This window comes from Buteo buteo, chromosome 4 (assembly GCF_964188355.1).
Source record: "Buteo buteo chromosome 4, bButBut1.hap1.1, whole genome shotgun sequence".
In the NCBI taxonomy this organism is placed as follows: Eukaryota; Metazoa; Chordata; class Aves; order Accipitriformes; family Accipitridae; genus Buteo; species Buteo buteo.
The window spans coordinates 25,847,067-25,867,536 of NC_134174.1; the positions used below are offsets into that span (position 1 = coordinate 25,847,067).

General features: G+C 68.7%; 4 protein-coding genes and 1 pseudogene across 14 annotated transcripts; 1 reads left to right on the top strand and 4 right to left on the bottom strand.

Moving 5' to 3' along the window:
* Window positions 1-235: 235 nt before the first annotated feature.
* On the bottom strand, window positions 236-7,573 carry ELAVL3 (ELAV like RNA binding protein 3). Of its 5 annotated transcripts, none has more exons than XM_075025033.1 (7): window positions 7,416-7,573; window positions 5,509-5,785; window positions 4,824-4,927; window positions 4,287-4,440; window positions 3,611-3,827; window positions 3,348-3,386; window positions 2,430-3,179 (listed from the first exon to the last, which is right to left on the bottom strand). In XM_075025033.1, the coding sequence occupies exons 1-7, from the start codon at window positions 7,422-7,424 to the stop codon at window positions 2,855-2,857; spliced, it is 1,125 nt and encodes a 374-aa protein (XP_074881134.1). In that variant the 5' UTR covers window positions 7,425-7,573; the 3' UTR covers window positions 2,430-2,854. The 5 variants fall into 5 exon arrangements, with proteins under 5 accessions (XP_074881132.1, XP_074881134.1, XP_074881131.1 ...); XM_075025030.1 differs by having other exon boundaries at window positions 2,430-3,200; XM_075025031.1 differs by lacking the exon at window positions 7,416-7,573 and having other exon boundaries at window positions 236-2,553; window positions 5,509-6,051.
* Window positions 6,263-7,140, bottom strand: LOC142030730 (uncharacterized; annotated as a pseudogene).
* Window positions 7,574-8,297: 724 nt separating the features above from the next.
* On the bottom strand, window positions 8,298-12,511 carry ZNF653 (zinc finger protein 653). Of its 5 annotated transcripts, none has more exons than XM_075025036.1 (9): window positions 12,069-12,496; window positions 11,860-11,903; window positions 11,371-11,586; window positions 10,713-11,117; window positions 10,300-10,474; window positions 9,607-9,724; window positions 9,420-9,507; window positions 9,238-9,337; window positions 8,298-8,892 (listed from the first exon to the last, which is right to left on the bottom strand). In XM_075025036.1, the coding sequence occupies exons 1-9, from the start codon at window positions 12,374-12,376 to the stop codon at window positions 8,715-8,717; spliced, it is 1,632 nt and encodes a 543-aa protein (XP_074881137.1). In that variant the 5' UTR covers window positions 12,377-12,496; the 3' UTR covers window positions 8,298-8,714. The 5 variants fall into 5 exon arrangements, with proteins under 5 accessions (XP_074881137.1, XP_074881138.1, XP_074881135.1 ...); XM_075025034.1 differs by having other exon boundaries at window positions 8,299-8,892; window positions 9,420-9,534; window positions 12,069-12,494; XM_075025035.1 differs by having other exon boundaries at window positions 8,299-8,892; window positions 9,420-9,534; window positions 10,713-11,114; window positions 12,069-12,493.
* A 255-nt stretch (window positions 12,512-12,766) lies between these two features.
* On the bottom strand, window positions 12,767-15,762 carry ECSIT (ECSIT signaling integrator). Of its 2 annotated transcripts, XM_075026805.1 has the most exons (7): window positions 15,441-15,627; window positions 14,783-15,203; window positions 14,409-14,632; window positions 13,975-14,029; window positions 13,525-13,673; window positions 13,173-13,275; window positions 12,767-13,099 (listed from the first exon to the last, which is right to left on the bottom strand). In XM_075026805.1, exons 1-7 carry the CDS (start codon window positions 15,501-15,503, stop codon window positions 12,786-12,788), a joined length of 1,329 nt encoding a protein of 442 aa, XP_074882906.1. In that variant the 5' UTR covers window positions 15,504-15,627; the 3' UTR covers window positions 12,767-12,785. The 2 variants fall into 2 exon arrangements, with proteins under 2 accessions (XP_074882906.1, XP_074882905.1); XM_075026804.1 differs by lacking the exon at window positions 13,975-14,029 and having other exon boundaries at window positions 15,441-15,762.
* A 621-nt stretch (window positions 15,763-16,383) lies between these two features.
* On the top strand, window positions 16,384-20,201 carry CNN1 (calponin 1). Of its 2 annotated transcripts, XM_075025039.1 has the most exons (7): window positions 16,396-16,823; window positions 17,783-17,904; window positions 18,186-18,252; window positions 18,357-18,494; window positions 18,819-18,929; window positions 19,121-19,267; window positions 19,776-20,201. In XM_075025039.1, the coding sequence occupies exons 1-7, from the start codon at window positions 16,434-16,436 to the stop codon at window positions 20,001-20,003; spliced, it is 1,203 nt and encodes a 400-aa protein (XP_074881140.1). In that variant the 5' UTR covers window positions 16,396-16,433; the 3' UTR covers window positions 20,004-20,201. The 2 variants fall into 2 exon arrangements, with proteins under 2 accessions (XP_074881141.1, XP_074881140.1); XM_075025040.1 differs by lacking the exon at window positions 18,819-18,929 and having other exon boundaries at window positions 16,384-16,823.
* The last annotated feature ends 269 nt before the right edge of the window (window positions 20,202-20,470 follow it).

The following is a 20,470-nucleotide window of genomic DNA, read 5'->3' on the forward strand; positions in this document are numbered from 1 at the left end:
GCCGCCCCGGGCCGTCCGCCGGCGGACTGGCATGGTCCCGGCCCCGGTCTCCTGGGCCCCGCTTGGGGGGCCGGGAGGGCAGTGGAGGACGGGTGCTCCCCCACCAGGCCTCTCCCCTGGGGTGCCCCCTGCTGCGGGGGAGGGTCACATCCCACGGGGCCACGCACGCACACCTCCTGCCCGACACACACACACGACAATTTCTGATTTTTTTTTATATTTTATTATTTCTGCCATGAAAAGTACAAAGAGTCGAGTCCGGGGGTGGGGGCCTGCAGCCCGTCCCCTCCGGAGGCCCTGCTCCGCCACGGGGGGGGCCCTGTTCACGGTCAGGAGGTTTCTCCCCGTGTTGGGTCCCCCCAGACAAATGGTGGGGGGCTGAGGCGGGGGCCCCTGGGGTGCAGCTCTTATTGCTACTGAACCGGGGGTCCCCTCGGCCCACTGATCCTGCTGGGGCTGGGGCTGCCTGGAGGCCTGGGGTGGGAGTCCCCAGGGTGGAGCTGCCCGGGGTGGGGTCAGAGCTTGGAGGGTGGAGGCGGCCCCGGAGGCCTGGGTCCCTTGCCCACCCCCAGGGACGTGCGCACACATAGGCAGGGGAAGTAATAAATATTTACATTAACAATAAGTTAAAACTACGAGAAGCTGCAAACGGGCACGACACGACGCAACGCAAAAAGCAGGACCTGGGAGGGGTGGGGTCCCAGGGTACCCAGGAGGGACAGGGGGTCCCCGGGGCCCCAAGGCTGGGGAAAGCCAGCGAAGAATCGGAAATAAATAGGAACTGAAACCACTGAAAAGCAAGAAATTATCCCGACGGAGAAGAGAAAATAAATAATAATAGCAATAGTAATAATAACAACAACAACAACAAGAACAACAACAACAATAATAATAATAATAATTAATAATAATAATGAGGATGGGGCTGCTATGGGGAAGACAGCCTGTTGGGAGGGTTGGGGGTTTCAGGTGGGGGTCTGCCCTTTTCTTTGGCCACGACACTCAAACTGGCCAAGCAAAAGCACCCACCCCAGCAAGCTGAGGAGGTTGGGGCAAAAAAAAGCCCATTTTGGGGTATTTGGAGAAGGATGGGGACAGGGCAGTGTGGACAAGACACACACACACCCCACACACACCCAGTTTGGGCATGCCGGAGGCTTGGGGCAGCAGGACCCCCTGGCAGCCTCAACCTGATGACATTTTAGTGCCATCAACCACCACCCCCCCCCAAAACGTGCTGTGACCGTGCTTGGGGATTATAACGTCTGGCCCTGCCTCCAAGCAACTGGGGTGGCACATAAAAGATTCTCACACACACCCCCAGCCCCTGCAACTTCCCTCCAGAGGGGTGGCTTTGGGGGACTTCAGGGGATTTTTTTTTAATTTTTTTTTTTTTCTTCTCTTACAAAAATAGATGGTTTTGTGTCTGTCGCTCTGGAGGAGTCACCGCGTGCTGTGTCGGTCTCTCTCCTCGCTACCATTAGCGCTACCATTATTGTTATTATTCGTTATTGTTTGTTCTTTCTCCCAAAAAAATTTCCCCCTCCAAAAAAAGAAACAAATTGGAAAAAAAAAAGGAGAGAGAGCAGACACCTCCCCCGGACTCCTGGACCGGAGGGCAGGGGGGCACGGCCCCCACTTGGCACCAGCCTGGGGACAAAAATGAGCCGAATCGGGTGCTCTGATGGGGGTCCCTCCCCGGGGCAGCGGCCGGAGCCGGGGCTCGAACCCACGCCCCCCAGGCGCCGCTCCGGGTGGTCCGGCCACCGCCAGAGCGCGCCGCCGCAGGTGGGCGCCGCGCCGGAGGCGTGGTCTCCCAGCTGGGGGCGGGGTCAAGCCCCAGGACATCGGGGGGGGGGGGGGGGGGGGGCTTAGCTGTAGGGGCGGGCCCTCACGGAACCCGGGGCGGGACTCCCCGCTTTCCCTCCCCCACGATATTCCCGGGAGCAGCTCGGTCCCGGGGGACCCTGTGGTCTCCACAACCCACCCCAGCCTCGCCCCGGTGGGGGCAGGACACCCTAAGGGGGGGGGAGGGGGGAGGATCCCACTTCTCTCCATTTGGGGGTGCATGACCCCCCAGAGGAGGAAACAAAGGGGGGGGCGGGTTGGTCTGGCACCTGCCCCAGGGAGTGCTGGGGGTCCCAGGGATCCCCAAGGTACCTGGGCTCGCTGGGGGTCGCCGCGGCTTCCGGGTGCTGGGGGAAGGGGCAGGGGCCCCCACCTCCAGGGTCTCCGCAGTGTCCACGGGGGGGGTCCCCCAACATCTCTGGGTGCTGGGGGCTCCCCAGGGTCTTTGGGGTGCCCATGGCACTCCTGGAGACTTGGAGGTGACTCCAGTCAGGTGACTCACCTCAGGTGTCTCCCCAGACTCCTTCACGATTCCCAGGGTTTTTGGGGTGCCTGGGGGGGTCCCCAGTGTGTCCTGGGGGTTCTCCAGTCTTTCCAGGTTGGTGGGGCAGGAGAATCTTCAGGGGTGCTCCCAGCATCTCCATGCCCCCACAGTGTCCAAGAGCTCTGGGGCACCTGGGGGAGTCCTCAGGGTGTCCATGGTGCCTAGGGGAGAGATGGGGTATCCATGGTATCCAGGCTGTCCTTTGGGCGTCCCCATGGTGTCCTTGGTGCCCATGGAGGAGGTCCCCAAGGTCTCCAAGTGTCTGGGGGAGTTCTCCATGGTCTCCAGGGCGGGGAGGTCCCCACAGTGTCCTTGGTGCCTGGAGGGGGTCCCCAAGGTCTCCAGGTGTCCAGGGGGGTTCTTCATGGTCTCCAGGGTGTCCTTGGTGCTCATGGGGGTCCCCATGGCCTGGTGGTGCCAGGGGACCCGGTCCCGGGGGCTGGGGGGCCAGCAGGGTGTGGCTCAGGCCTTGTGCTGTTTGCTGGTCTTGAAGGAGACCTGGAGCACGCGGTCGCCCAGGCGGTAGCCATTGAGGCTGGCGATGGCCATGGCTGCCTCCTCGTAGTTGGTCATGGTGACGAAGCCGAAGCCCTTGCACTTGTTGGTGGCGAAGTCGCGGATAACCTTGACGTTGGTGACAGCACCAAAGGGCCCGAAGAGCTGCCAGAGGACACTCTCATCCGCCTCGGGTGCCAGGTTGTAGACGAAGATGCACCAGCCAGTGCCGGGGGCCCCCAGGCCCACCCCGGCCAGCCCTGGCACCGCCTCGATGGCCAGCGGGGAGAACCTGGGCAGCAGTGACAGCGGGCTGGCCTGGGGTCAGGGCGCCTGGACACCGGGTTCACCCCCAGGACACATGGGTCCCCTCCTGCCAGGGTCCCCAGCGTGTGCATAGGGCTGGGGGCGCAGAGCTGGACTGGGGGGGGGGGTCTGGGGGAGGGGGAGGGGCTGTTACCTCTTCACGCCGTAGGCCACGTTCAGCAAATTGTCGAGCCTGGAAGGGACAAGAGGCTGTTAAGGGGGGCACAGGGTTGTGCCCATGTAGATGTGTCTCTGCCATAGGGGTGTCCCTTGCCCTGTGGTGACCCCATCCCCTGGGGAGCATTCGCATGGTGATGGGGACGTCCCCACACCCTGTGGTGGCCCCATCTCCTGGGGGGGTGCCCCCATTCCCAGGGATGCCCCACTCCCCCAGGGTCCCCAGTATGTCGGGCTCACCGGAAGCGCTGGGGAGGGTGGTGCAGGGCACCGTAGCGGCGGGCACTGGGGCAGAGGCTGAGCAGGGCCCCCCCTGACTTCTGGCCCGGACTGTTGGCGAACTTGACGGTGATGGGCTCAGCAGCGCCCAGTGGTTTCTGCCCATGCAGGCCCCGCACAGCCTCCTCTGCCTCCACGCGCTTGTCGAAGCGGATGAAGCCCACCCCCCGTGAGACACCTGTGCACAGAATGTCCAGGGTACAGAGCCCTGAGACTCTGCTGCACAGCCACGGGACCCAGGCATCCAGGGAATCCCCCCCCCAGACCCACCCACAGGACCCTGATGTCCAGGGAATCCCCCCCCCTGTGACCCAGGTGTCCAGGGAATCCCCCCCACAGGACCCAGGTGTCCAGGGAATCCCCCCCCCCACGTGACCCAGGTGTCCGGGAAATCCCCCCAACAGGACCCAGGTGTCCGGGAATCCCCCCCACAGGACCCAGGTGTCCAGGGAATCCCCCCCACAGACCCACCCACAGGACCTAGGTGTCCAAGGAATCCCCCCAAGCACCCTACTGCCCACCCCACAGGACCCAGGCATCCAGGAAATATTCACCCACTCCATAGAACCTGCTGGGAACCCAGGCGTCTGGGTGGGTGGCCCCCCCTTCCCCAGGGGACCCAGGCACCCAAGCACACCTGTGACCTGGTCAACGAGGATGCGGGAGGTGATGATGCGGCCATACTGGGAGAAGAGCTGCTCCATCTCCTTCTGCCCCATGGCCTTGGGGAGGCCGCTCACGTAGAGGTTGGCATCACGGATGGAGGCCGAGCTGGGCCGAGCATAGGACACCTGGGGGGGGGGGTGTCAGCCCTGGGGACCGAGGTGTCCGGGTGCCAGGGCTGCCTCCCACCCATGGCCCACCCCCCCACCAGGACCGAGGCATCTTCCCCCCCCTCACACCCTCACCCCCCGCCAAGGACATCTCTAGTGTCCACCCTCCCCAGGGGACCCCCTGGTGCCCACGCCCCCCGAGGGACCCCAGCATCTGCCTGCTCTGAGGGACCCCAGCATCTATCCCCTGTCCCTGAGGGAACCCCTGATGCCCAACCCCCCCTTCAGGGACCCCAGTGTCCGCCTGCTCCGAAGGACCCCAGCATCCACCCCACCCCACCCCCTGAGGCACCCCTGGTGCCCACCCGCACCCCCCCCCGAGGGACCCCAGCATCTGGCACCTTGATGGTCTTGGTCTGCAGCTTGAGGCCGTTGAGGGTGCTGATGGCCTTGTCGGCGTCACCCGCCTCAACGTAGTTGACAAAGCCATAGCCCAGGCTCTGCCCTGGGGCATAGGGTCAGCACTGACAGTGGCCCCAGCACCAGGGCCAGTCATGCCATCCCCAGTCCCCATCCCCTCCCCACCCCTGTCCCCAAGACCCATTTCCATCCCATCTTCATCTCTGTCCCTGTGGGTCCCCATCCCACGTGTCCCCATGTCTCTGTACCAGGGATCCTGTGGTCGAGCTTGCAGGACCTGATGTCCCTAGAGAGGTTCCTGAAGCTGTTCCTGTCCCCAGGATTCCATCCACATGCCCATCCCTGTCCTGGTCCCCATATCCTATCTGCCCGTGTCCCATCTCCCCATGCCCCGTACCCCTGCGTCCCATCTCCCCATGTCCTGTTTCCTCATGTCCCATGCCCCCGTATCCCATCTGCCTCTGTCCAGTCTCCCCATGTCCTGCCTCCCTATGTCCAGTCTCCCCACGTCCCACATCCCCGTGTCCCAACTCCCGACCCCGTCTCTCCACGTCCCATGTGCTCCTGTCCCTGTGCCCCACCTCCCCGTGTCCTGTCTGTCTCCATGTCCCATCTGCCCATGTCCCACGTCCTGTCTCCCCGTGTCCTGTCTACCCTGTCCCGTACCGGTGACCTTGTCGCGGACGAGCTTGCAGGACTCAATGTCTCCGAGGCTGCCAAAGAGGCTCCGCAGCTCCTCCTGGCTCATGCTCTGGGGCAGGTAGTTGACGATCAGGTTAGTTTTGCTGTCATCGGCCATGGGGGGCCCTGGGGGGGCCCCATTGGGCAGCGCTGCCGCCACTCCTGGCCCTGGCACCGCCACCACCGGCACGGCCACGGGGACAGGGCCACAGCCCGATGGCCCTGGGGTGCTGGGAGCCTGGGCCTCCACCGTGCTCAGGATCTGCTGAGGGGACGGATGGGTGTCACCATCATGGGGACAGCGGAGGGACAGGGACACTGGGGTCACACGGACAGGGAGACAGGCACAGGGAACCCCAGGCGGTGGGGTCATGGAGTCATCACCGAGGTGAAGCAAGGATGGAGCCATGGGGGGGCACAGCTATGGGGACCGTGGGACATGGCAGTGGGGATGAGGACAGTGGGAGGGGGGAACAGGGACAACTCAGGTGGGGACATGGGGATAGAGGGCTCTTCGGGGCCCAGATGCCTGGGTCCCACAGCCTGCCCCTCCTCCCCAGCAGGGCAGGAGGGGACCCAGGCATCCGCGCTCCCACAGTACCCCACCACCCCAAGGCGGGGGGGGGGGGGGTGCTCAGGCGTCCGGTGCGCCCCTCCCCCCGGGGGATAATCCCCCATTGTGCAGCGAAGCCCCCGCCCCTCCCCCCCACGCACAGTAGCAGGGGACAATGGGCCTTTGTCACCGGGAGACGGGACACCCGGGGCCGCCAGCCACGGCCGCAGGACCTGGGCATCCGGACGCTGCCCGCATCCCCCCGGCGGGATGGGGACCCGGCGTCAGGGCCCGCCGGGAGCTGACCAGGCGCTGAAACGGAGCGGAGGGGCCGGACGCCTGGATCCTTCGCGGGGGGGGGCACTGTACCTTTAAGGGCTGGGGGGGCCGAGGGGGGCTGGGGCGCCGGGCACGAGCGAGAGGGTGTCTGTCCGTCTGTCCGCCCGCGGGGCAGCGACAGCCCCGAAATTGGCCGGCGGGAAAAGTGAAAGCGGAAAAGCCGAAAATCACCAAATCGGATTGAGAAAATGGGATTTACGGGCGATGCAGGCGGACACACACACACACGCGCGGACACACAGCCAAGGCAGCAACACACGCCTCTGCCGCGCACACCCGCGCTGCACGGGGACCGGACTGCGCGTGTCCGCGTGTTGTGTGTGCGCACACATCTCCTCCCCACACACGCATCCCTGCGCCCACACGCCAAGGTAGAGACGTGTGCGCGCACCACAGCACACGTGTGTGCACCTGTGTGCGGGCCCTTCTACGCAGGGCACACGCATGTGCGTGCGGCAGGGGCTCTACACGGCCCTGGTGCCAAACGGAGGACTGAGAGGGGAGCAGGGGACGGCTGGGTCCCCACCCCACCCTTGCACACACGTGTCCCACACGAGCACACAGGACACACCCGTGTCCCAGCATAGCAGATGCACGGGGCATGGAGGGTGTGGCGGCCCATGTGGCAACACACACATGCCCCCATTGCACGTACATGTGTGTGCCCCCAACATGTGATGCACACGCATGTGCATGCAGCTCTCACGGCACTCCTGTCCCCACCCAAGCGTGTCACACGCTTAGAGAGCCATCGAATGGGGGGGACACGAAGAGACGATGGGGTCATGGGGGGGGCGGGAATAGCGGGGGGCTAGAGGAGGGGGGGACAGGGGAGTAGGGGGACATCGGAGGTGAGGGGACATGGAGAGCAGGGGGTGTTGGATGCCGGGGAGCTGGGGCCACGGGATGGGGCTTTCAGGAGATGGAGGACGCTGGGGGTGCCGGCCGCGCCCCCCCGACGACACCCCCAACCCCCGCGGCCCCTCCCCCCCACTCCTACCGTCACCATCGTCGCGGTGCCGTGGCCGCGGGGGCTGCTCGGGGGGGCCCCCGCACGGCCCAGCGGGCTCGGGGGGCTGCGGGGGGCCCCGAGGCGGGGGGACTCCGGGGGTCTCGGTCGCGGCGTCGGGCGCTGCGAGCGGCGGCCCCGTCGGTCCTTTAAACGTCCTTGGGCGGCCGCGGGGCGGGGCCCCCCCAAACCGCCGCGGTGGGCGCGGCCCGGCCCCCCCCGCTCCGCGATGGCTCCGTCCGCCCCCCCGCCCGCAGGTGGGTCGGTCCGGCCCCCCTGACACCCCAAAATGGACCGGCCCCCCACGGCCCGCTCCGGCCCCCCCGGCGAAGCCCATTGGCTGCCGAGCGGGCGGGGCCCCCCCGAGCGGGCGGGGCCCCCCCCAACGCCCCCCGAGACCCCCTACAGTCACCGCCTATAGGCCCCCCCCGACCCCGCCCACGTGACCCGGGGAGGAGGAGGAGGAGGGGGGAGAATGAAGGAGGAAGTGGGGGGGGGGGGAAGGAAGGAGAGGGGGGTGGAAGAGGAGGAGGAAGGACAGGGGGAGGCGCAACGAAGACACCGCAGCGACACCGCCGGACCCGGGGGGAACCCGGGCGTCCGGGCAGGGCGGAGCCGCCGCCGGTTCAGCACCGGGGACAGCTCCGGGGCGGGGCCGTGGGTCGCGACCCCTCCCAGTTCGCCCCAGAGACCAACTGGGGAGGTACCGTTCTGCGAAGGCCGCGACCCCCAGAGCTGGGGGGGGCCAGGTGTGTGCCCCCCCCATACGGGGCCCTAGATGCCCCTGCTCCTCCCCGAGCCACCATTGCCCCCCCAGCTCCCCCCGTCCCCCCCTGTCTCACCCTGGGGCTCCCAGGCAGAGAGCAGGAGGCAACAAGTGAAAGCCAGCACTTTAATGGAACTGGGGGGGGGGGGGTTGGGGGCCCTGGGGGGGAATCGCCGCCCCCCCCCCCCAAAAGACAAAATCAGGCTCCCCACTACTCCCCCGCCCCCCTAAGACCCAGTTGCCCCGGGGGAGGGGGGGATGACAACCGAGAGTCAGGAAATAAATAAAGAGTGACTGGGGGGCCCAGGGCAATGGGGGAGATCCTGGGGGTGTCAGGGTGCCCCAGCGCTGAGGGAGGTGGCTCCAGGGCAGCTCGGGCAGCCCAGGGGGATGAGGGACTCCACCAAGCACATGGAGCTTAGGGTGCCCCATGGAGGGGGCAGGACCCCCAGAGGGTACTTCCTCATCTCCACATGCCCTCAGGGAAGTCAGGACAACCCCGCAGGCGGGGAGGGGAAGGGCCTCTAGGTGCCACGGGGCTCAGGGTGGCTCTTGAGCGCGTGGAACTTGAGGCCCTCGGGGCGCTCGAAGCACCTCCCGCAGCGCTCGCAGGGGAAGGGGCGCAGCCCTGGCCCCCCGTGACGCCTCATGTGCCACGTCAGGGAGGCACGTTGGCGGCAGCGGTACCCGCAGACCTCGCACCTGGGGGGGGCAAGGGAGGGGTGAGGGGTACCCGCAGACCTCGCACCTTGGGGGGGTGGGCAAGGGAGGGGTGAGGGGTACCCGCAGACCTCGCACCTTGGGGGGTGGGCAAGGGAGGGGTGAGGGGTACCCGCAGACCTCACACCTTGGGGCAGGGGTTGGACACGACAGAATGGGGGGGGGGGGCAGAGGGAGGGGGGGGGTTCCCTGCCCTCCCCATGTCTCTCACTCAATGCAGCAGCGACCCTACCTTATCACTAACCACAAGTGCGGGTTTCCCCCATGCACCCCCTCAACGCTGCCCACAGGGGATCTCGCCAGTGCCCCCCCCGGCTCGACACTCACTGCAGGGGGGTCTCCCCGGTGTGCGTCCGCCTGTGCACCTCCAGGTGGTTCTTGCGCTTGAAGGATTTCCCACAGGTCTCGCAAGTGAACTCCCGCACGCCTGGGTAGGGGGATGTGGGGGCACGTTGGGGGGACACAGGAGGGACACAGGGGGAAACACTGGGAGGACACTGGAGGCTCACCAGAGTGGATGACCATGTGCCGGCGCAGGTGGTTGGCCAGATAAAACCTCTTCCCGCAGCCAGGCTGGGGGCACTGCTGGGTCCGGCCCTTGCGGTGCACCAAGTTGATGTGATTCTGGAGGTTGGAGAGGTGAGGGGGGGCCCCAGGGCCCCAGGAGGGCACAGGGGGGCCCCAGGGGAGCCATACCTGGAAGCTGCTGAGCGCAACGTAGACCTGCCCGCAGCCCGCATAAGGGCAGGCGATCGGCTCTGGGAGCTCCTCGGGGTCAGGGTGGGGAGCGCGGCCCCGCCTGCTCCGCCGCCGCCTGCGCAGGGAGAAGCGATGCCACAGCCAGGGGTGAGCCCCCCCCCGAGGCCACAGCACAGAGGGCCCCAGGCATTCGGGGCCCTTGTCCAACACACCTTGGCATGCTTGAAAACTTGTAAATCCCAAATAGCTGCTCGGCCCTGGGAGTACCCCCAAAAAAGGCCCCCATAGCACCTGCACACTGTCCCAAGCCACTGCCCCCCAGAAAAGCCCCCCACCCCTCAAAAGGCCCCCAGAGCCTCACCCCTTGTCCCCAAGAACCCCTCCATAACCCTAAGGTCTCCCGCAACCCTAAAAAAAACCCAACCTCTACAGCACACCCCATCGCTAAACCTTTTGTAACTCCCACAGACCCTTCCCAGCCCTGACTCCCTCTTCATGTCCCCAAACACTTAGGGAACCTCACAGTGATCCCCAAAGACACCACCCGCCCCCCCCCAATACCTCGCACTTCCCCCGAACCCCCAGGGACACCCCAAACTTCATCACCCCTCCCAAGCCCTCAGCCTCCCCAGCCTGACCACCCTTGGGCCCCTGGCTACCCAAGTGACCCCCAAACCCCATGCCCTTGACCTCTCAGGCTCTTTGGGGATCTCATAGATGATGGCCGATACGTCACCACCGTCAGGGTCCTCAGCCAGGGGAGGTGTTGGGGGCTCCCGAGGGGGCTCCGGAGGGGGCTGTGGGGGGGGCTCGGCGGCAGGGAGGGGCACCTCCTCCTGCTTCAGCCCCAGCACCTCGTCCTCCTCTGCCGTCAGCGTGGCAAGTGAGGCACTGCTGCCCCCCTGGCCCCCCAGCACCTGATCCCGCCCAGCACCCTGATCTCCTTGATTCCTGACTCCAATCCCCCCTGGCCCCCCCAGCACTCCAACTGCCCCGACCCCTAACCTTTATCCCCCTGACCCCCCCAGCACCCCAATCCCCCCAACACCTCAGGTCCCAGCACCCCAATCCCTCTCATCCCCATGACCCTTGCTCCTCCATACCTGTCTTAGGGAGATGGGAGTCCAGGGGGGGTGGGGGGAAGGCCCCCCCGCTCTCCAGCAGAGTACAGGGCACCTCGTCCCCCCCTACATCCAGCTGCAGCCCCCCCAGCGCTTCATAGCCGGGGCTGGCCAGGATGAGGAGGGGGGGCCCCTGCAGCAGGGTGGGGGGCCCCCCGTCGGCCAGTGCCCCCCGCCCTGCGCCCAGCCGCAGAGGCAGCGGCAGTGGCACACAGACCACAGCTTCCAGTGCGGCACCCCGCCCCTCTGCAATGCCCTCAGGGGGGCCCGGACCTGCAGGGGGGGCCACTGCTACCCCCCCTGGTGCTGACGGGGCACCCCCTGGCGTTGCCTCTGAGCCTGAGCTGCAGCCCCCTGAGGAGCAGGAGGAGCTGCCAGGAGCTGCTGCTGTAGGAGAGAAAAGATCAAGGGGAGCCCCCAGAAGAATCCACCCTGAGCCCCAAAGGACAGCCCCCACCCCCCAAAGAACCATCCCCCCCCGGCCCCGAAGGAGTCCCCTGGGCCCTCCACCCACAAGCCAGGCCCCAAAAAGGTGCAGTCAGGTCCCGCAAACCACCCCTGGGCCCCACCCCTGCATCCCCCCTACCCAGCTGAGCACCCCCAGCCCCCTCCCCAATAGGCCGCACCCCCCCCTGCCCACCGTCATCACTGTCCCCGTCGGAGTCGCTGAGGGGCCGCAAAGGCGAGTGCAGGTCCTGGAAGTAGCGATGCCCGCGCTCGCACTGCCAGACGGCCGTGGTGTAGAGCCCCACCGAGGGGTCCAGCTCCGCCAGCCGCGGCTCGTAGGGGCAGCGCTGCCGGTGGTCCTCATACCAGATCACCGCATGCCGCAGGCAGTTCACGTTGCGCCGCCGCCCTGGGGGAGGGCTGCTGGCAGCCTGGCACCCCCCACCCGACCCCACCACACCCCCGGCCACCCCAGCCCCTGCCCTCCTCAGCCCACGCCCCCGCACCTCCAGTCCTATTCCCCATCACCCCCCAGATCCTGCCTCCACCCCAGCAGCCCCAGGCCTCCCAGCCCCCGGCCGAGTCCCCCCCAGCACCCCCTGGCGCGGGGCGCCCCCACTTACGCCCTGGCCCCCACCGGCAAGGGCAGCACCCGCCCACCCCACCCCCTCCCAGCACTCACTTTTCTTCCGTTTCAGCTTTTTGGGGATCTGCTCCCACGGCTTCCTGTGGAGAGAGGGCGGTGGTCTGGGGACAAACGGGTGCCCCTCCCCGCAGGGGGGGGCGTCCCCCGAGAGCTGCGGGAGGGGAAAGGGGCCTCCCAGTGCCCCTGAGCCCCCATTCCCCACCGGCCCCTCCAAGCCCCCCCCCCGGGTCTTCAGCCCCGCTCACCCGCGCCGCCCGGCACGCTGCCCCCGCTCCAGCCCCAGCAGGTAGGCCGCCAGCTTGGCATCGCTCCAGCCGCTGCGGCGGCGCAGGTCAACCCAGGGCCCGTGCGCCTCGCCCAGGTACACCCGCCGCACGTCGTACTTCTTCCGCGACTCCAGCCGCCGCCGCGCCCGGTCCGACTCCGTCAGCCGCGGCCGCCCCCGCGCCTTCCGCCCGCCGCCCGGCTCTGCCGCGGGGCCTCGCCCGGGGCCGCCGCCGGTACCGGGGCCGCCGCTGTCCCCCGCGCCCGGGCCCCGCTCCACCGCGCTCATGCCGGGCCCGTCGCCCCGCGCCGCGGCGCGCTGCCGATGACGCCAGCGCCACTTCCGCTTCCGGCCTCCGCTCGCGCCGTTTTTCACGCAGGAAGGCGCGGCGCCCCGCGGCGCGCACGCGCGGACGGAGGCACCAGCCGGACAAAGGGGCGCTCTGTGAGGCGCCGGCACACAGCACGCATGCGCGCCCGCTTCCGCCAGCCTCTGTCCCGAAGGCGTCTGAGCGGCCAGTGCGCCTGCGCGGAGCCCTGCCCGCACCCGACCCACCCCGCTCTCTATGGGGCCCGTGTGCCCCCGCCCCCTCTGTACCCCCAGTGCCCGTCCGCCGCCCCCCGCCCCGCATGCCCCAGGGCACTGTCCCCCCAGGACCCCCGACACAAGACACCCCTCTCCGTCGGCAATACGTCCTTTATTCCCCCGGGGCTGCGGGGGGAGCACCCGGCCCCCCACCGCTCCTGCTATCACCACTGGTGCTGTGCCCGTGCCCCCGCGGCGGGTCGGGAGGCCCCAGCACCACGGGTCGGGCAGGCGCTGCCTCCAGACGGGGCACAGGGTGACCTCCGGGGGCACCGGCCGTGGTGGGTTCCCCATCCCCCAGGCGGAAGACGACCGGGGTGCGCCCCAGGACGGGGTTCGCCTCCTGCAGCCCTGCAATCCACTTGCCCAGCGTGTGCCGGTCGCCCGCCCCCACCATGCACAGTGCAAAGACGGGGCCCTCCTCCACTGCGGGGGACATCTGGTCAAGGGGACAGGGAGGGTACCGGGGTCCCTCCTCGCCCCTGTCCCCCCACCTTACCCTCCTCCACATCGAAGTCGTCATCGTCCCAGGGGCCGCGCTCCAGGTCCAGGTCAAGGTGCAGGGGGTAGTACAGGCTGCGCTCCGGGTCTGGGGGGTCCTCCTGGTTGGGGCAGGGCATCTCCTCCTACCCGTACTGGGCCAGAGGTCCCCTCCCCTCCTCTCCTGGGCCATGGGGGTCCCATCCCCTCCTGTCCTGGGCCAGGGGTAACCCTCTGCGGCCATGGGTAGCCCATCCCACCCCCTCCAGGGTCATGGGGGCCCCCTCCCCTTTCATCTCGTCCCAAGCAACAGGAGATTTTGTCCAGTCCCCTCCCATACCCTCCCAAGCCCCAGGGTCCATCGGGCTCACCCGCAGGTGGGGGGGTAGGGGGTCCCCCCGCAACACGTAGTAGCTCAGGCGGGTGCTGCGCAGCCAGAGGGGGAACGGCCCCTCCACGAAGACGGGCCGTGCCGGACCATGCTGGGCCAGCAGCTCCTGCTGGTCCGGGCTCTGGGCACCTGCGGGTGGAGGAGGAGCTGGGGACCCCGTCCTGGCACTGGGTACCCCATACCCCCACACAAGAGACCACAGCACTGGGGATGCCACACCCAACACCAAGGGGCTGCCTCTACATGAGGCTCCCCCAAATGCCTGGGTGCCTCGCACATGCCAAGGTCCCCAACCCCACACACTGGGTCCCCCCGCATGCCGGCATTCCCCCAAACACAGGGGTCCCCGCCCCAGACACCTGCCCCCCTCCCCAAGATGCCCACATGGCTCCCCTGACACCCAGGTCCCTCTGGGTCCTCCAGCGCTCACCGACGATGTAGGGCTGGATGGAGCCCTCGTCATCCCCCTCATCCGGCACTGGCCGCTGTGAGAGGGAGACAGTCGTCACCAGCTGCCGCTTAATGACCCAGGGACATCGAGGCCTCGCTGGGGCACTGGGACCCCAAGGGGGGGTCCTGCCAGCCACATCTGTCCGGCCACAGTGACAGATGGGCCCCCTTTGCCTTCCCAACCTCATGTCTTCTGCCCCAGCTCTGCACCCCTGTGTCCCACCCAGCTGACAGTGAGGCAGGTTCGCTGTCCCCCTCCTGCCATCCCCATCCCACCTGACAGTAACATTGGTCCCCCGCCCCCTGTCTGCCCACCCCCATGTCCCCACATCCCCCCGTGTCCCCATCCCCACATCCCCTGTCCTCACATCCCCTGGTGCGTCTCCCATCCCCACATCTGTCCCCGTGTCCCACCTGGTAGACAGTGACGTGGGCATCGGGATCGTTGGCGATACGGCGCAGGCCCAGGTGGGCGGTGGCCAGGCCAGAGGGGGGCAGGCTGGGGGGCAGTGGGTGGGGGTCCACATGGCGCAGCCTTGGCAGCCAGTACAGCATCCGCTGACACTTGCGCACAGGGCGGCTGTGGGGCCCGAAGACCCCCAGGAGCAGAAACCGTGTCTCCGCGTCCGGTATCACGCCTGCACAGGGACCCGGGTGTCCGGGTGGGCATGAGGACCCAGGCACCCATGCCCCTCCCCAAGGCATCAGGTGCCTCCTCCCCCAGGGACCCAGGCCCCCAGGCCCCCTCCCCAAGGAATAAAGCACCCCCTCCCCCTGCCTGCACCCACCGTATCGCTCCATCTGCTCCAGGATCTGGAGGCCGCATTCCTGCTGTCGGGGGAAGGGAGCCAGCAGGCGCTGGAAGGGCCCGCGGGGTACCCAGACCCCCCGGGGCAGCAGGCGCAGCAAGCGGTGGTAGGCCTCCCGGTCCCGCGCCACCCCCAGCGCCGGCATCGCTGCCAGCGCCGCCGCCACCAGCTCCAGCCGCCCCACGCGCCGCCCTGGTGCCTGCTCCAGCGCTGCCAGCGCCGCCGCAAAGGCTGCAGGGCCCTGGCCCTCGCCCTGTGCCCCGCGGGGGGGTCCTCGCCGCACCGGGGCCCCCGAGGCCTTCTGCGAGGCGTCCCCCGAGGCATCCCCCGAAGTGTCCCCTGAGGCCTGCCCTGCCGGGTCCCCCTCCGGACGGCCGTGCTGGCACATGCTCCGAGCAACCTGGCAGGGAGAAAGGGGTCAAGGCTGGGGAGGGCCGGGGTGGCCGGGGCTCCCCGTGCTGCCGCCTGGCTGAGGCACCCCCCCCGTGTCCCCCCATCATCTCCCATTGTGTCCCCCCCATCTCCCATTGTGTCCACTGTCCCACCCCCTTGCCCCGGCCCCCCCATCCCCACGCCCCCCCGTGTCCCCTCGTGTCCCCCCATCTCCTGCTGCCTCCTCCCAGCCCCCCCCCCGCACCTGCGGGGCTCCCCAGCCCCCCCAGAGCCCCCGGGGCAGCACGCGGGCCCAGGGCAGCCTCATGGCGCCGCAGGCTCAGCGCGGGGGCGCGGCGGGCGGGACAGAGGTCAGAAGTCACGGCCGGACACCGGGACCCTCCCCCATAGTCGCGCCGCCGGGCGCCGCCATGTGCCGCCGACCCCGCCGGCCAGCGCTTCCGGGTCGTGAGGCGGGGCCTGCGGCAGAGCCAATCCCCGTGCGCCCCTCGCCTGGGGGCGGGGCCCGGGAGGTGGTTGGCAGGGGGGCGGGGCTCGAAGGGGTTCCCCATGACGCCAGAGCGGGCCCCACGGATGAGTTCAGAGCCGGGGTTACACAATGATGTCAGAGCCGGGCACAGCGGTGATGTCACACGGGGCAGGGTGACGTCAGAGCTGCAACGGCTGCTATAAATGGAAACGGCAGCTCCGGCCGGGGTGGGGGGAGGGTGGTCCCGGACGCCTGCGTCTCCCGCATCGACCCAGAGCTGCCCCTTCCGAGGGCGCGTGACAGAGACCCCCCCCCGCGCCGGGTCCCCGCGGGGCGGCGGGGCCCGGACGCCTGGGTCCCCCGGCCGCAGTCCCGGCGGGGGGGGGGCGCATTCCCCGCCCGTGACGAACCGTCCCTCCCCCGGGGCCGGCGGAGTCCGATCCGCTGACGGCACCGGGAGGACCGAGGCGTCCGGACCGCCCCGCCCCCACCCCTTCCCCCGAGACTGGGGGGCCCAGGCGGGAGGGGGGGGAGAGAGGGACGGACAGGGGGACAGGAGTAAGGACAGAGGGACAAGAGGGTCGGGCGGGGGGGGTAGGGGGATGGAGGGATGGACAGAGGGACCGGAGGGACCGGTGGACGGGGGAGGTGGGGGAAGGGCGGGGGATGGGGGAGGATGGGGAAGGGATGAAGGGGGGGAGGAAGGCTGGGGGGGGCGGCCCGGGGCTCCCCCGCCCCCCCGGGATCCCCCCGCTAAATGTGGAAAAAATGACGCCACCACCCGCCCCGCGGTGGCGTCAGCGTAGCGGGTGGCGCGGATTGGCTGGCGGCGGCCCCGGCCCGGGGGGGCTCCGCGCCCTCCGCCGACTTTTAAAAGTGGCGGCGGCGCCGGGTCGGGGCCGGGACGAGCGACCCGGGAGGAACCGACCCGACCCGACGGCACCGACCCGACCCGACCCGACCCGACCCGACCCGGGCCGAGCCGAGCCGAGCCAAGCCGGACCGGACCGGACCGGACCGAGCCGAACCGGGACAGACCCGGATCGCGGACAACCCACCCGACCCAACCCACCGGGACCCTCCAGCACCGAGCCCATGTCCAACGCGCACTTCAACCGCGGGCCGGCCTACGGGCTGTCGGCCGAGGTGAAGAATAAGGTGGGCGGAACCGAACCGAACCGAACCGAACCAGGTCGACCTCACCCGGGCGGGGGGCGGGCCGGGATCTGGCCGGAGCGGAGCCGGGGGGGGGGGGGGGCAGGACCCGGCCGGAGCGGGCGGGGGGCGGGGGCAGGACCTGGCGCTGTCCCTGGTGCTGCCCCGGGCGGGGGACACCCGGGCGCCCGGGTCCCCTCTGCGGGCGGGGAGGCGACGGGCGCCCGGGTCCCCACCGTGGCCGGGGGCGGGGGGGGGGCGGCACTTGGCAGCCTGCGTGTGTGTGTGTCCCCGGCCGTGCCTCAGTTTCCCCCTGCGGACGCCCCGCGGGATGGGGGGGGGGGGCGCCCCGTCCCTCCGCCGCCGCCTGCGGGGAGCGGCGCGGGAAGCGTTAACCCGGGGGGGCCCTGGGTGGCCCGGGGGGGGGCCCCGCCGCCCCCGGCCCCGCCGCGCGCCCTTATAAGGCGTCGGAGCGCGGCGGGCGGGCGGCCGCGGCCCGGGGCTATATATGGGCAAAGGTTCGGCGGGCCCGGACGCCTGGGTCCTCCCGGGGGGGGGGGGGGGGGGGCGGGGAAGATGGGGGGCCCGGACGCCTGGGTCCTCCCTGCTTTGCGAGGATAGGTCGTCCCCCTGCCTCCCTTATCCCCCTCCCAGCACCGGGGGGGGGACCCAGGCATCCGGAGCTGTTCTGCTCCCCCCCCCCGCCCCCCCACGGCGGGGGGGGGGGCGGAGGGGGCTGAGCTCAGTTCGTGTGTCACCCCCGGCCTGACATCCCCCCCATGTCCCCCGGCGTCTCCCCTGCCCCCTGCTCAGACCCCCATCTCCTCCTGTATCTTCCCATCTGACAGCGTCATCCCGACAGCATCCGCCATGTCCCCCGACAGTGTCCCTGTGTCCCCCATGTCCCACTGACGGTGTCCCCCATATCCCCACGTCCTGCTGACGGTGTCCCCTGTCCCCAGCTGGCGCAGAAGTACGACCCGCAGCGGGAGCGGGAGCTGCGTGCCTGGATCGAGGCGACCACCGGCCGCCGCATCGGGGACAGCTTCATGGACGGCCTCAAGGATGGTGTCATCCTCTGCGAGTATGACCCCTGACCTCTGACCAGAACCCTGTCCCTAATCCTGTCCCTGGCTCAGTGACTGGGCTGTCCTTTGGGAACCTGGCCCACCCCTGACCCCAGCTCAAGTCTGGGGTCATCCTCCAGCAACCCAGTCCAATCTTGACCCCAGACCTTGAGCTTGACCCCATCCCTTGCCCCCACTGACCTCACCTGGGCTGACCCTGACCAGTGAGGGCTGATGGCTGCTCTAACCCTGACCTTGGCCCCTGCCCTGACCCTGGCCCCGGCCCCCTCCCCCCCAGGCTCATCAACAAACTGCAGCCCGGCTCCGTGCAGAAGGTGAATGAACCCATCCAGAACTGGCACAAGGTGAGGGGACCCTGAATGGGGGGGTTGGGGCTTGGGGGACTGCAGGGGGCCAGGGTCCCGGGGCCGGGACAGGGGGTCCGGGCTCCAAGCTGACCTGTACACAGCTGGAGAACATCGGGAACTTCCTGCGGGCCATCACACGCTACGGGGTGAAGCCCCACGACATCTTCGAGGCCAACGACCTCTTTGAGAACACCAACCACACGCAGGTCCAGTCCACCCTCATCGCTCTCGCCAGCCAGGTGACCCTCTGGGGCGGGATGGGGTGCGGGGTCCTTGAGGGGTGGCTGGGGGGGCCCTGGGGGCTCCTACTTCCCCTGGAAGGACACCAACCACACAGCAGTCCTCCCCCATTGCCCTCAGCCACTGGGTGATGGAGCCAAATGTGGCAAAGCTGAGTAATCAGGGGAGCCCTGTGGGGGTATTTGAGGTCCCAGGGGGCCCAAGGGGGGTGGGGCCTGGGGGAATTTTGGGGCAGTCCCAGGGGAACTGGGGACAAATATGGGTCCGGGGGGTCCAGTGGGGCGAGGGCCTGTGCGCACCCTGAGCCCCAGGGTCTCACGCAGGCCAAGACGAAGGGGAACAACGTGGGTTTGGGGGTGAAGTACGCGGAGAAGCAGCAGCGGCGCTTCCACCCCGAGAAGCTGCGCGAGGGCAGGAACATCATTGGCCTCCAGGTGCGACGGGAACACACAGGGCAGGGCACAGGGACATGGGGGAGCACAGGGGGGACCAGGGTGCATGGGGGACGTCAGGACACATGGGGTGCCCAGAGGTCCCTGGGGGGGTCTCTTAGGGCTGGTCGGTGCCATTGGGGACACCACCCCGTCTCTGTTCCTCCCCGTGATCCCCTCTCCCCCATCCCCAGATGGGCACCAACAAGTTCGCCAGCCAGCAGGGCATGACAGCATACGGGACACGGCGGCACCTCTACGACCCCAAGCTGGGGACGGACCAGCCCCTGGACCAGGCCACCATCAGCCTCCAGATGGGCACCAACAAGGGTGCCAGCCAGGTGGGGACAGGGCAGGGGGAATACAGACACTGCCATCCCCAGGGGCATCAAGGATGCCAGCCAGGGGGGCGGGGGGGATCGCAGACACTGCCATCTCTGTGGGCACTCCACTGTGTTGGGCCAGCCAGCCAGGTATGGGGACACAGGGACACTGATGTCCCCAGGGGACCCCAGTGTCCTGGGTCTGCCAGGTAAAAGGAGTTGGGGACATGCCACTAGAGGGAGGAGGTCAGGGAGACACCGTGGGCAGTGGGGGGGAAGACGGGGAGGTCCCCAGGGCCCCCAGCATCCTGAGATGTGGTCCCCTGATGAGGATGAAGGACCCTCTGGGGAGGACAAGGGGCCCTCTCTGCTCCCCTAGAGCACAGGTAGACCCCCCCACAGGTCCACGGGGAAGCTGAGGGACCCTTGGGGCAGGCCAAGGGACCACCCGCCCCCAGTCCCGATGGGGAGGCCAGGGACCCCTGGGGAGGCCAAGGCCGCTGGCCCCAGCGCTGCCCTTGCCCAGGCGGGGATGACGGCACCAGGGACAAAGCGGCAGATCTTTGAGCCGGCACTGGGCATGGAGCACTGCGACACGCTGACCATCGGGCTGCAGATGGGCAGCAACAAAGGCGCCTCGCAGCAGGGCATGACAGTGTACGGGCTGCCGCGGCAGGTCTACGACCCCAAGTACTGCGGCGGCCCCGAGCTGCTGGGCGAGGATGGCCTCGATGGCCTCTACAACTCCCAGTAGCCACTGGCCCGCGGCTGCTTGCACCGCACTGCCCTGCTCTGCACAGGGCTGCACCGCACCGGCCTCACCGCGCCCCCGGCCCTGCGGGGCCGGCTTGGCCAGGGGGCTCGGCCCGGGGGGGCTCGGCCAGGGGGCCTGGCCCCGCCGTCACTCCCCCCCCCCGCCACTGAGGCACAATAAAACCCACATGCAAACCTGCCGCCTATGTGGGCACCAGCACGGGGGGACAAGGAGGCACAATAGCAAGACAGGGGACAACGAGACATGGGGGGAACTACAGGGGACAGCGAGGCACAGGGCTGGGGGGACACAACGTGGGGTGGGACAGAATGAGCTGGTGGGGGAGAAACGAGGCATGGAGATGGGACAAGGATGTGGGGACACTGAGGCACACAGAGGGGACATTGAAGGGGAATGGGGACAGAGGGATACCAAGACACAGAGTGAGCACGGGGGGGGAGGACAGG

What these genes read in the sequence shown, in the direction of transcription:
- ELAVL3 (XM_075025028.1), bottom strand. Translation starts at nt 5,932, where the DNA reads ATGGCTCCATCCTTGCTTCACCTCGGTGATGACTCCATGACCCCACCG. An exon ending in CGTCCGCGACAAGGTCACCG is followed by an intron (nt 4,928 to 5,508) that starts GTACGGGACAGG and finishes CCTATGCCCCAG; the next exon opens with GGCAGAGCCTGGGCTATGGC. An exon ending in CCTCGTTGACCAGGTCACAG is followed by an intron (nt 3,828 to 4,286) that starts GTGTGCTTGGGT and finishes TTCTGTGCACAG; the next exon opens with GTGTCTCACGGGGGGTGGGC.
- ZNF653 (XM_075025034.1), bottom strand. Translation starts at nt 12,376, where the DNA reads ATGAGCGCGGTGGAGCGGGGCCCGGGCGCGGGGGACAGCGGCGGCCCC. An exon ending in CGACGGGGACAGTGATGACG is followed by an intron (nt 11,118 to 11,370) that starts GTGGGCAGGGGG and finishes TCTCTCCTACAG; the next exon opens with CAGCAGCTCCTGGCAGCTCC. An exon ending in ATCCCCAAAGAGCCTGAGAG is followed by an intron (nt 9,725 to 10,299) that starts GTCAAGGGCATG and finishes CTCCCTGCGCAG; the next exon opens with GCGGCGGCGGAGCAGGCGGG.
- ECSIT (XM_075026804.1), bottom strand. Translation starts at nt 15,747, where the DNA reads ATGGGGAACCCCTTCGAGCCCCGCCCCCCTGCCAACCACCTCCCGGGC. An exon ending in CCCTACCCCCCCACCTGCGG is followed by an intron (nt 13,276 to 13,524) that starts GTGAGCCCGATG and finishes TGCCCCAACCAG; the next exon opens with GAGGACCCCCCAGACCCGGA. An exon ending in CGACTTCGATGTGGAGGAGG is followed by an intron (nt 13,100 to 13,172) that starts GTAAGGTGGGGG and finishes TGTCCCCCGCAG; the next exon opens with TGGAGGAGGGCCCCGTCTTT.
- CNN1 (XM_075025039.1), top strand. Translation starts at nt 16,434, where the DNA reads ATGACGCCACCACCCGCCCCGCGGTGGCGTCAGCGTAGCGGGTGGCGC. An exon ending in GATGGTGTCATCCTCTGCGA is followed by an intron (nt 17,905 to 18,185) that starts GTATGACCCCTG and finishes CCTCCCCCCCAG; the next exon opens with GCTCATCAACAAACTGCAGC. An exon ending in GGAACATCATTGGCCTCCAG is followed by an intron (nt 18,930 to 19,120) that starts GTGCGACGGGAA and finishes CCCCATCCCCAG; the next exon opens with ATGGGCACCAACAAGTTCGC.